Source organism: Oxyura jamaicensis, chromosome 3 (assembly GCF_011077185.1).
Source record: "Oxyura jamaicensis isolate SHBP4307 breed ruddy duck chromosome 3, BPBGC_Ojam_1.0, whole genome shotgun sequence".
Lineage (NCBI taxonomy): Eukaryota > Metazoa > Chordata > Aves > Anseriformes > Anatidae > Oxyura > Oxyura jamaicensis.
The window spans coordinates 46,744,482-46,756,739 of record NC_048895.1 but is presented as its reverse complement, the minus strand read 5'-3'; the positions used below and the strand labels follow the sequence as shown (position 1 = coordinate 46,756,739).

The window sequence follows — 12,258 nt, the reverse complement described above, 5'->3', positions numbered from 1 at the left end:
TTCATTAACTGTTTTTCCAATTTCCGTTTTCTGCACTGTAAAAAAAAAAGTGGAATGTGAATTTGAGATGCATTTAGATTAATGAAATTATTTCTTAGTGTTGCAGTGCAGCAATATGACTGAGTGAGCTCATCCATGTAGGATTAGGTTCTGCAGTGATTAGATAGCTTCCTATGATCAGATATGCTTGCTGAAAGGTAGTTTCACTTCTTAGGTGAGCATTGCAACCCACACTGTCCAGTCACAGATAGTCTTTCTAATATCAAAGCTAGTTTCTTAAGGTTAGCTTAAATTTTCTTGTATGTAGTGTCAAGTCCTAACTTCAGATGAAGTTAAAGAGTATGTTCTTCCGAAATTATCTTAAATGGACATTGTAGTTTTTATTCGCTGTAAAGAAAATAATAGGACTATCTGATCTTTCTCTTTAAATTGTTCAGATTACATTCCAATGTCTTTGGTCACTTGGAAATAATTTTCCAATGTTTTCTGTGCATTTTCCTGATACTGGAGTTAAGATTATACATTCAAATTTTATTTTGGGGGGAAATATTTCATGTGTTTTTAGTGAGATTTCCTACTTCAATCTAAAAAGTTTCAAACTAATGTTGCTATATTCAGTTTTGAATAGGCATTAATCTACAGTATTATTTTATAATCTCTACATCCATCTGTTTTTGCAGAGAGGAAAATTACTGCGTTGCAATTATCTGTAGTTTCCAAATGGGGGAAAGTAAAGAAACTTCTTTTGACTTCAACAATTGCCTTTCCTAGATCCTTTTTGCCTGAGCGTGCCGTTCTTTCTAGGATTTGCAGTCTTTTTTGAGATGAATTTCTGTATATCTAACTGTCGTAGAGTGCTGTTTCTCTGTCAGTTTTTAAGGCCGTTATACACACTGCTTCTCTTTGGGATCCTAATAATTTTGCTTATGCAAACTTAGTGAATTATGTTTCCATTATTGGACAAAGAAGGCTGTCAATGAATTTTAAACCTAGAATTAACTGAAACAGACACTAGGCTTCTAAGACTGAATTGAACTTCTCATTTTGAAGTCTACTAACTCTTTTTGCATTTGAAGATTGCTATCTAAATTGTACAAATAATTTTCTGTACCCACCCCATCCAATATTCCTGAATTTCATTTTAACTTGGATAAAAATCTTGTATTCGAGTAGCAAAATCTCTAACTTTTGAAGAAACTAAAATTTCTTCTTAAGAAGTTTCAGGACATGAAAAATCTAAAAGCTGTGAAATGGCTTCCTCTTCGAGTAGCCCTCTAGAATAATACTGTTTGTTAAGCATCCTGGTCACAGAATTTATGTACAACGTGAGGAAAATTCAGACCTCTCATCTCCTCCTGCCACCATAACCTGAATTGACGGTACTTGTTGTTTGCAATGTATAACTATTAAACACACCTTCTCCTCCTTGATGAAAACAGTGCTGCTGAAAACATGTCATAAAACTTGTTTTTATTGTAAATGTACCAATGAATTGTAGTTTTTTGCAGGCTTGGATTCTGCCTATGTAAAATCAACTAAAACACTGAAAATCTGAACAATAACTTATTTACGATTGGTGTGTGTCTCACATTTGTACATGTACCTTTTAGGTACATAACAATGTACCTGTATGCATCTTGTATTTGAGGTATTCTCTGTGCTGAGGATTTTCTGGGCACAACTATGTAAGATCTTAACATAGCGGTGATATTAATGTTCTCTTCCCCTTTTCTCAACCATTTGGACAGCTGACAGTCAAGACAAAAATGTTGTTCTTTAGGGGTAAAAATTCAAAACTTACGAAAAAAAAAAAAGAATTTACAACTAAAAGTTTGTGCCTCAAACCTAACGATTTTTTAAGGTCGGCTTTTGGGTGATTTGGAATTACCTTCAAGAAAATGTGAAGAATCCATCTAGAAACAAACTTTAATTACATGTATTAACTGAATCAAGTTATGATGACCTTGGCAATGCTCTAAACCAATTTGCACTGATTACTGTCAGAACGGTTCTTTTTCTGTTGAAAAGTAATGGCCTATGATGTATTGGAGGCCAGATTAGATCATCCTAATGATTCTTTCTAGTCAAAGACTTTGAAATTGGAAAAATATTTAGTTGTAGTTAAGATTAGGTATAAAAGAGTGATAACTGTAATAGGTACTGAATAAAATTTCAGTAGTCAAATAGAACACTGAATTTATCATTATTTTTTTTTATAAATCACCAAGACTATCAGTCTTCCTGTACATCAAGGAAGCGTACACTAATGAAATGTGTAACAATTCTACAGTTACGTTCAATTTGTTTTTTTCCTGCACTTTGCTTTGTAGAGTGTTTCCTACCCTTTATGCATATACTTTGATATGCTAAAATTAAAATAGTTTATTGGTGAGAATCAACCTAAAATTCTGGGGCTCTAGTATGGTTTGACTCCATGTATGCTCAGAGAACCCGAAATTTAATTGAGTAGAATATTCGTATATTAAGTTGTATTGCTTTGGTCGTTCTGGATTAGGTTTTCTATAGTAGCTGTTGCCTGGATTTAAGAACAACATTCAAAAACAAGCCTTACTGATCAGAGTACTGGGCTTTTGTTATACATCTTGTTAGTGGCCTTAAGAATTGAGTTTGGAAAAACTTCTTAGTTTAGGTAGGCTTAACATGTTTTTTGGAGGTTTTTGGTTGTTTTAAGGAAAAAATTAAGGTATACTCAGCTGTGCAACAAATTCATCTTCATGGATTTTAAAGACAAAAAGGAAGCCCAATCTAATAGCCATCAGGAATGAAATTCTGCAGGAAGTTTGATCAGATAGATGAGACCAGACCTGAGAGATCAGGTGAGAATGATGTGTTGTCTTCACAAAATAGTGACAGCGGTAGGAGAAGGTATTTTTTTCCTCCGTAAATGTATTTATAATAAATGCTGATTATATGTGATTTTTACAAATACATTTTGTGTAATAATAAACAGTTTCTTGCTTTCCACAAGTGAGAAAAGTCATTTTCATATGTATCAAGCTAGATATTTCACCAATTCTCTGAATTCCAGTCTCTTCACTCTGTCTTCATATCAGAAGGTACAGTAGTTACAGTGGTGAGAGCTATGTAATTACTTGGAGGTGGGGATGAACGTTAGGACATACAAAGCTTCCAAAATCTACGGTATCCTAGGATGTCTTCTTGAACAGGACTGTGTGGTTATGTCTACATACCACAGAAATGCTTATTCCCTTATTCCTCAAGGGAAGCACTTGAATTGTACAAATAATAAGCTTACACAGAAGTTGTGTACCAATTATTTCTGTGCCTGGACTTTCAGATGTGCTTATTCAGTATTACTTCAGCTGTTCTTTAGACTCTCAGGGAATATATACAGTGCAAACTTCACTTCTTAGTTTGAGGAAAGGTGTTAAAATTGTGTTCCTGTGTCTTACATGTATGTATATTGGGAAACCTGTTTGCATGCCTGTGTTTTTGAATCTGTGTGTAGTAAAATTTTTAAGTACTAATTGTTTATCAGATTCAAGAGTTAGTATGTTGTACCAATTCTTAACTCTGAAGATACCATCTCCTGTCTAAAATGGGAAGTGTTTTAGAACTCTAATAGGTAAGTTATCCTGCATGATGTATTATGCTAGAGAAAGTTGTTAAAACAGCTTATATATTTAAGTGCCCAGGTAAAAACTTAATTTCACGGCTAATGATTAATCTTTGTGAGATGAGCTTCTTGTATTCTCTTACTGTCTGTGGACACAAGTAAAGTAGAGATGCAGCCAGAAGTCTTCAGTACTGTAAAACTGAAATCACTTTTCACAGGAAAAGGCAGAGAAAAATAATGACTTAATAAGTAACTACTTAACAAATTTACAAATAAATTATAACTTACAATGTAACAACTTGCTTGAAAAGATCAAAAGAAAATAGTGCATTTGCTGTTCTGCACTTTTTTGTTTCAATGAATTATTGTTTGCATATCTGAATATTTTGCATTGATGCCACAACTCTTCTAGCCAGTGGATTTCCTGTGCTCTCCTAATTGTAATTTGGATATAAGGATGGCTGTTGAAGAGATACAGAGATCTAGACAGTATTTTTACACACACAGTCTTCTCTCTTTTTCTTCAAGGCTTGTTAAAAGTAAGTCATGCCTGGCTGACTGTTGTGATTCTTCAGCAAGCAGCATTGATTGACCCTGTAAATTCATGTTCACCTCCAAGGTTCGTTCATGCTGGCAAGAGTTAGGAAAGTGTTCTTAGCCTTTCCAGCCAATTTGCAAATCCACACCATGAGTTGGCCTTTACACAGTAAGTTTTTGTGTGATATAAGACAGTAATCCAGGGTTGGTTTTCAGCTATTCGAATAACATGACAATAGTTCTGTGGCTTAACTGATTTGATTCTTCCTTCATTCCCAAATTAGAAACACGATCCAATTTTATATTTACTGGACATGATACCGCACTTTAACCATTTCATAAAACATTTCTCATCTTGCTTTGAGACGTCTCAAAGATGACAGCTTTTTTTGTGGGTTCTTTGTTCATCCATTGATTTATCTGTGTATCTTATCCTGTACATCTCTTTCAACTTCTTTTTAGAAAATCTGCTGTGCCTATTTTTTACGTGGCATACATTACAACTGCATTATATCCATTTCTTTCAGGAGCTTGAATGGTGGTGTATTAAGCATTTGTACGCTATCTATGGTCAGTTTAGTGGCTAAAATTTTATTGCCATTTCAGAGCTCTTCATCCACATGAAGAGAAGGATGATGACCTGTTTACAAAAGTAAGATATCTTAGCCCTACCCGCACAGTAGGGTTTGGGGGTGGTACAGGGAGCAAATACGTACATGCATGTAGCTGAACACATACTTAAAACTTTGTTTTGCCTCTCATGGACTCTTACTGTAGTTTATTAAATGGTTAAAACATACTCTATTAACAGGAAAAATGTCTGTTTTTTTCTTGAATTTTCTGAACGTTCTTAGTAAAGGCTTTTTTCCGTATGAGATTGTATGGTTTTGTAGCAAGAATTCGAGTATGTGGTCTAGGTATTGTTTGTAAGTTATAGCATAAGAGAAGTTTATTCTAGATTACTGTGAGAAAAGCTGTATAGGTAGAGCATTGAAACTGATCTTAGACAGACTTCCATCTGGATCAATTGGCTGAGGGAATGTTTTATCAGTCAGGAGTAGCCTTATAGCTCCTGTAGCTTTTCATTTTTTTCGTTCCTCTGTGTTTAATGCTTTGTGTGAAATAGTTGCTTAAGGGGGTTATTGAGATAAATAGCTGCATGGGTAGGAGCTGTTGCACAGTAAACGGGGTATTGAAAACATTACTAAAAAAGGTAGGATATTTTGATGTCACTGGTTTGTTTGGTAATCTTAAAAAGAATACAGTATGCTTTTTTAAAGTTGGTTGCATAGTAGGTGTTGAAATACATGTGTCATTGAATCAGAGTTAAATTCAAATTATCTTTACTTAACTTCTGTCAAATAATACACAATTGAAGAGGATGACACACTGTTAAGCAGAGTTCCATCCTCTGCTTATAGTTCATCTTTCTGTTAAAATAAAACCAAAATTAAAAAAAAAACAAAAAAAAAACTCCGCTGTAGAGATTTCATTCAGTGATCGTACTGTTTTAGTTGGGACTTGCAGCTTGTTGTGGCTGGAGAATTGTAATTTTTGTTGCTATTACACAGAGTTAAGTTGGGGAACAGACCCTAGGGTAAAGACACCCAGCTCTTTTGCTAGCTCTTGTTTGGAAGGCACGCTGTCTTAGCAAATCATGTACATCAGTGCTGTTCCTGAAAGCAGTGTTTACAGAACAGTATCTTCTGTCACCAGGTGCTCTAATCTGAGTATATCAAAATAAAATAAGCTTTTGTCAGAGAAAGATGATGAGGCTGACTAATTCTAAAGCAGTTCAGCAAGATCACATTCCATGTACATCAAGATGAGGAGCTTCAGCAAGTTCATGGATTTGATTTAGCTTCAGACATTGACTACAACCCAACAGTGGTTGAGGGTAGTTTATCAAACTGAAATAAGTTAAAGACAGCATAACCTATAACTGGATTTTAAGTATGTATTTTAATGTACTTAGATGTATTATGTTTCATACTTTTAGGCATCCTTCTTGGTGATTACAAGTTTTTCATAAGCAATGTTATTACCTTCCCTACTTAAAACAAAAATTGGACTTCATGCCTTTCCCCTCTCATACACTGAAATAATGTAGCTGATGAGTGGATAGAAGGAATGGAAGGGGCTTAAACTATTTTTGAATTAAATCTGTGGTGTTGTTTCTCTTTATGTGATCCTCTGTTTTGAATGAATAAAACATGTAAAAGTACCTACAACCATGTAAGTTTTTACTTCTAAGAAAAGCTGCTTTTGAGAAAAGTTAGGATGCATCTGTTTTAAAGAGTATTGATACCTGTACCTTTCTGCAGTGTGATAACACATCGTACATGTTAATGTAGACAAGCTCAAAGAAAAAAGGCTTGTCCCTCAACTTTCTCCAATCCCTTCTCCCTGCCTTCTCACCTTTAGCTATGATGGCTGTCTCAACAGTGACGAGTATTAGAATATGCTTATTTGCATGTGGCATGAATAATAATAATTATTATTTTACAAATTTAGTATCTTGCTATCAGGTGAAATCCACTATTTTTTAGAAAAATGGTTGCAGCTTTTATGGTAACTATATCATTGTAGCATATGTACAAGCTGTATTTTACAGCCATACTAATAGTGGATAAGATAGATGTGTTGGGCTGCCTTTAGTGGTTAGCTGGTTCATGGCTTGGTTTTTTCATTCTTTCTATTTTTTTTCTCTCTGCAAAGCACTTTAAAAATTGTGTTTGTGCTTATTTTGCTGTTTCACAACATAAAGAGGCCCTGAAAATGACTTGAACTTTTTTTTTCTCTGATTGCTTTTTATCTTATAAATTTAAGCTCTATCTCAATTGAATTTCTAGGGGGAATAACTTATTTTTTCATAGCACTTGTGATGTTAGTTCATCAAAATAGTGTGCAAATCACCAGTGGTCTCTGTCCAGTAGTATTTAACACAATCCCTTTCCAGAGTTACTGGTTGCTCAAATGAAGTAGGATTTCAAGGGACTAGGAGGGCTGGGAAGGGGGAAGACTGAAGCTCTTTCTTCTGTGACTTACCTTCTGTTGAATTTTGCATTGTTTTTGCTTAACTAGGTTGTATTACAGCTTATCATGGTTTCTTGGGATATCAGTCTCAAGTGTAAACAAGAAGGAATAAAATGTATCCGTCACAGGATAAAATAAAAACGCTAATCCCAGCCTTTCATGCCTCTATTAAACATCTTAAAGAAGCAAAATAGGGCACATGCCCAATTTTTTTTTGCTTTTCAGGTCTCCTTTAAGAGCAGAGACAACCATGATCCAGCAGTTATGGAGGTAGAGGCAAGTAAATGTTTTACTTACTGTAAACATTCCAATAAGTTTGTGCAAGTCAACTACAACTTGAGGAGACCCTGGGTGAAAAAGAATTTCAACCCTCCCTTCACCAGATGATAAATTTGCCTTGTATTCTTGGTGCAAGGTAAAATAGATTTAACCTTTTATTGCTTATTGACAGATTTCACTTCAGTTACACGCTATGTAATACCTAGCTGGTGTAAAAATACACCAGTTTGTATTACTAAGTTTTTTTATGATAATAGGTTCCAAAGAAAAAAAACTTCACTAATCTTCAAAATGTGAATTGTTTCGGGCAGTTCCTCACAGTGATTTTCTTTAAAGGGAAAAAATTATAAATCAGTGGCTAATATTGCTACCTCCAACTGCTGGTGTTCAAATCAGCTCTTCAGAATTCTCACTTAAATAAATTCAACAATCTCTTATGCACTTGGTAAACCTGTAATTATTTCTATGCTGGGGACATTTCTGAGACCTTATGTTAAGTGTCTCTTGAAGGTATTGCTTTTGCTCTTAAAGCAGGTTTTTTGTTCCTTTCTGAAGGTTGCATTGGAGGTTCAGGAACTATGCAACTGTATTGCTGACATATTAAAAAACAGTCAGCCTCTGAGTGCTAGTGCTCATCAGAAAATTTGACTCCTTCAAGTATGTCAGTTCTAGTACTGCTCTTAGGACAATTTTCAGTTGATACTTTCTGTCCAGTGCTGCTTGCACAGTCCCGGCTAGGAATATTTTCTCCCAAGTGACAGTTAACTGGTGATGTAAATGACTATCATGAGATGCTTTGGTGCTAAACCAGCAGAATACTAAAGCTGGGAAATTTTCCTGTCGTTTTTGAGTTCTGTGAACTGGATCACAAGCACTAGGGAGTGTCAAGGTGGGACCAGCAACACTGACTTAAAATAGCTTAAACGGTTGAGGAGCTGCACACTTCTAGGCAAAGTCTTCAAATTCACGTTGCTTTTGAATTAGTTGAGTTGGGTGACTCTGGCATGGTATGTTGCGTAGCTGTTGTTTTTAATATCTTGAGATAATCAACGTTCTGGGGTACCCAAATCACTTTTTGGACATGCAAAATATGGAACATACAGGCTTGAAATGTATTCTGTACACCACTAATGAAAGTTTTGCTGGGTTCAGTTTTCTTACTTGAATGCAGACATTTGAAACACAACAGAACTTTCTGACCATGAGTCATACTAAATGGATGCTTATTGAGAACTAGGAGGCAAAGTTCTGGAGCTCTATGCTTGGGTTTTAGTTCTCTGAAATATCAGAGCTGTTCTGGGGGAAGGGCTGGAAATTTTCTATGTTTTCAGCATCTTCTTCCTATTTGGCAGTAGTTCATTTGTGATGTCTGAACTCTTCAGTCATAATTCAGTGCAAAGATCAAAATGTAATAGTTTATACTTAAGGATGTTTTAAATTTGTTGGCAGCATACAATTGTCTCATGGAGGATATTAATGACAAGGGGCATGCTGACACTTCATTTTTACCTCACTTCTTTGAATGCTTTGTAAAGAAACTTCAAACTTGGTTAGCAAACTAATTATTTTTTGGACTTTCCTCTTCTTTATTCATCAACAAAAATACAAAATTTGCATATTTTCATAACAATAGGAGATTGTCTATTTGGGGCAGTTTTGCTCAATTTGCCTTGAGCAGTGGGGGGGGTGGGAAATGTGCTGTTGCATGTTACAGGGCTACAGTAAGGACAGGAAAAGCTAGATCAGTTCTGCTAACCTGGGAGCATGGTTCAGTGGGATAGCTAATCTGGTTTCACTGCTTGCTGCCACTGAGAGTGGATAGTCAACTCTTCCTTGCATTGCTTCAGTGCTTAGCTAGCACCTTGGTTAGCTATTGTAGCTTCCTAAATTGACTGAAATAATAATGATTAATAACGATTAGTAGTAGTTTTTGCTTCTTAATAAGCTGTATTGACCCAAAAGTGTAGTCAAATTAATAACAGTGCCAGTTTGAAAAAGGAGAGAAGGGGAAAAGGATTTCTCTGTGGTTAGTAAGTAGGAGGTCGGCACCTGTCAGTTGGCAGAAAATCTGTGATTGTGTTGTCTGTTACTGAATTGCATTTTGATTAAAGGGATTGTGCTTGTGCTTTCCTGATGAGGAGGAAATGTTTAGAATGAGGGAAGCCACCTTTCTTTTAACTCTCCAGGATGAGAGCGGAGTGTGTGGTTATGTTTGTGTTCAATTCATACACTATACTGTGTTACTTTCTAAGATGGATGAAACCTTTGTAGAACACAAAAAAGCATGTACATGATGTCTTATTCTTCCTGGCCTTTGTCTTACTACAGGCTTTTGTCATTCAGTGGTATATTAATTTAAACTATTAAACTTAGGGGCTTTTTTTTGTTGGAGGCAGGTAAGCATGTATAAATGGATATTCTGACAAAATAGAAGATGCATTTGAAACTTAATTTCAGAAGAGTAGAAGCAGTTACTTTATTTTTGTAATAAATTAGTGCCTATTTCTGATGATGCTCTGGAATCTATTAAAAATTGTTCCCTTTAAGTGCCTTTGCACTTGGTTAACTCATCAAGGATTTGCTTTTATTTTTATGGCTTTGTACTGTAATGATGTTCTGTGTGGTTCTTGTCTCCCTTCAGTTCCCGTGTTTGTGTGTTGAGATCATTTGATCTAGTAGTTCTGATTTATTTCAAGGAATCAACTTTAATTCATTAAGTTAATACTTACTGTTAATCCTGTACTTGGTGACAGATTTGGGGAGTCTTCTGTTTTCTTTGTCACACTGAAATTTCATTGTTCTAATAGCAATTAGCTGTGATTTAATTTCCATTAGTATTTTATTTTTTTTCCAATTGTCTTGACCTGGTTATTTGTTTATTTGTTAATGAAAAGAGTGAAACTATCTCATGAGGAGAGAGTAAACTGTTTAAGAACCAAAATTATTTAAATACAGACTTGTATAATCACTAAGATTATTTTACTTCTAGAATAAACTTTCTAATTTTTTTTAAAAAAGAAAAAATAGTGATAAAATGCAAGTTTAGAGTTAATATTAAGTATGTTAATTTTTTTCTGAACAGTACCTCTTCATATAGCATTTAGAAATGTTATATAAAATGCTTTGTGCTTTGTTCCACTTAGCATTGTAATACTGAACTGACTGTGGGTCCCTCTTGATGAAAAAGTAGAATAAATTATGGACAACAGCATTATGCAGTATTTATCCACTGCTTAACAGCATTACCGTAATACAAATCTAAAGCAGACAATACAAAGCTCACACAGCCCATTCCTTAAAAAACAACAAGAAACTCAGAAAAACAGCTTAAATGTAAAACTAATTTTGTTGAGAACATTTTAATTATTGAGTGAGTTTCTAGATGCAGAGCAAATCAATTAGTATACAAATGGGTTAAAGTGACTCTGAAGTTTAGCTCTTAAGTTGACTTTAACTGTAAGGAACCTCTTACCCTGTTTGGACAGCACAGTACACTTATTAACATCAGGTGAACTTACTCAGGATGTAACATAGTGTTTGTTTAACAGCAGTATTCTATGGAAAATGAGTTTGTAACATCAGTCAACCAATTTGACTGTTTTTCTTCTCCAAAAGACCCATTTTTGTGAAGAAGAAGAAAAAGAAAAAGTCAGGCGTTCCTCAAAGCAAGCCACTATTTAAGCAGTGGGATGAGAACCATGGCCAGTAATCTGCTCAGCAGTACCTTGTCATTAAGATAAAGCCCATCTGCAATCGTTTCATGAGGGCAGCTGAGTGCAGAATTAACTCTGAGCATCACTTCTGGTCTCACCCTTATCTAGTCCAAAATGCAAGGCATTCTTGTAATGTTTCTTTAAATGTGAAAATTCCAGAACTTAGTACTGCAGAAGAAATCACTGTGTGAAGAAATGTGAGAGCATGAATAACTGAGTGGCATGTTAATTATTATCATTCTGTTAGTACAAAGCACTCCTAAGTGATTACAATTTTTTTTTTTAAGTATTGCATAATAAGGCAGTATTAATGCTGCTCTATGATGGATAAGGAAATGGGAATAGTGAAGCCCAGCTGATGTTCCCTGTGTACATTTTTAAAGAAGTGTTAGGATTGTAAACACAAATTAGAAGATGACAGAATTAAAGTTGCTTATTAGGATCTTTTTGTACAAATGACCTTTCCCTTGAAGTTCATCACTATACCGTGAATGGCTTTTTTTTTTTTTTTTTTTTTAATAAATGGGATGTTAATTTCTCAGGTGAGCAACTGAGATGCAATATTTGTCAATGAAAATTTTGATTGCTTTGTTTGCTTAAGATGAGGTGAATGGAAACTGAGCTTTCAGATTACTTGGCATGTAAGTAGCAACGTATGCAAAATAGCATTTGACTTGAGCAATATTTGAGCCCAGCACATCTAGAGAATATTATGTCTGGGAGAGCATGGGGCTCCCTCATCCTCCTGCCTGTTGCAAATGGCTTGCTGCCTCCTGCTGCAGGCAGACTGTGTCTCTGCTGAAGGTGTGACTGACAGCTGGCAGCTTCCCACAAGGGGATATTCCTGTGCCCTCCTTTGTGTTCAGTCTGCTGCTTCTGGGATGTGTCACTGAGCCAGTTCAGCTTGCTAAACAGGCAGAAACTTAATCTGACAGCAGTAGTTTGCTGCTGTGTCGAACTGGCCCTGGAAGGGCTTAGAGCTTTTGCTAGTACAAAGAAGAGGGAAGAAACCCTTCCACAGAAGAAAACAACAAAACATTAAAAAAAAAAGGTGGGGGGGAGGGCGATCAAAATAGTTGGTATTAAAAGTTGATA

The 12,258-nt window shown here is 35.4% G+C and overlaps 1 protein-coding gene across 13 annotated transcripts in view; it reads left to right on the top strand.

Moving 5' to 3' along the window:
• QKI (QKI, KH domain containing RNA binding) overlaps window positions 1–12,258 on the top strand; it is a 157,808-nt gene that overhangs the window by 76,902 nt on the left and 68,648 nt on the right. For 9 of the 13 annotated variants that reach the window (XR_004749863.1, XM_035323007.1, XM_035323013.1 and 6 more), the window contains one exon: window positions 7,397–7,447. The exons of the other annotated variants lie outside the window; for them this stretch is intronic. Coding sequence is in view for 8 of the 9 variants with exons in the window: in XM_035323007.1 (XP_035178898.1) it covers window positions 7,397–7,447 (51 nt within the window). In the remaining variant the exon portion in view is untranslated. The remainder of the gene's footprint in view (window positions 1–7,396; window positions 7,448–12,258) is intronic. 13 annotated transcript variants of the gene reach the window in all.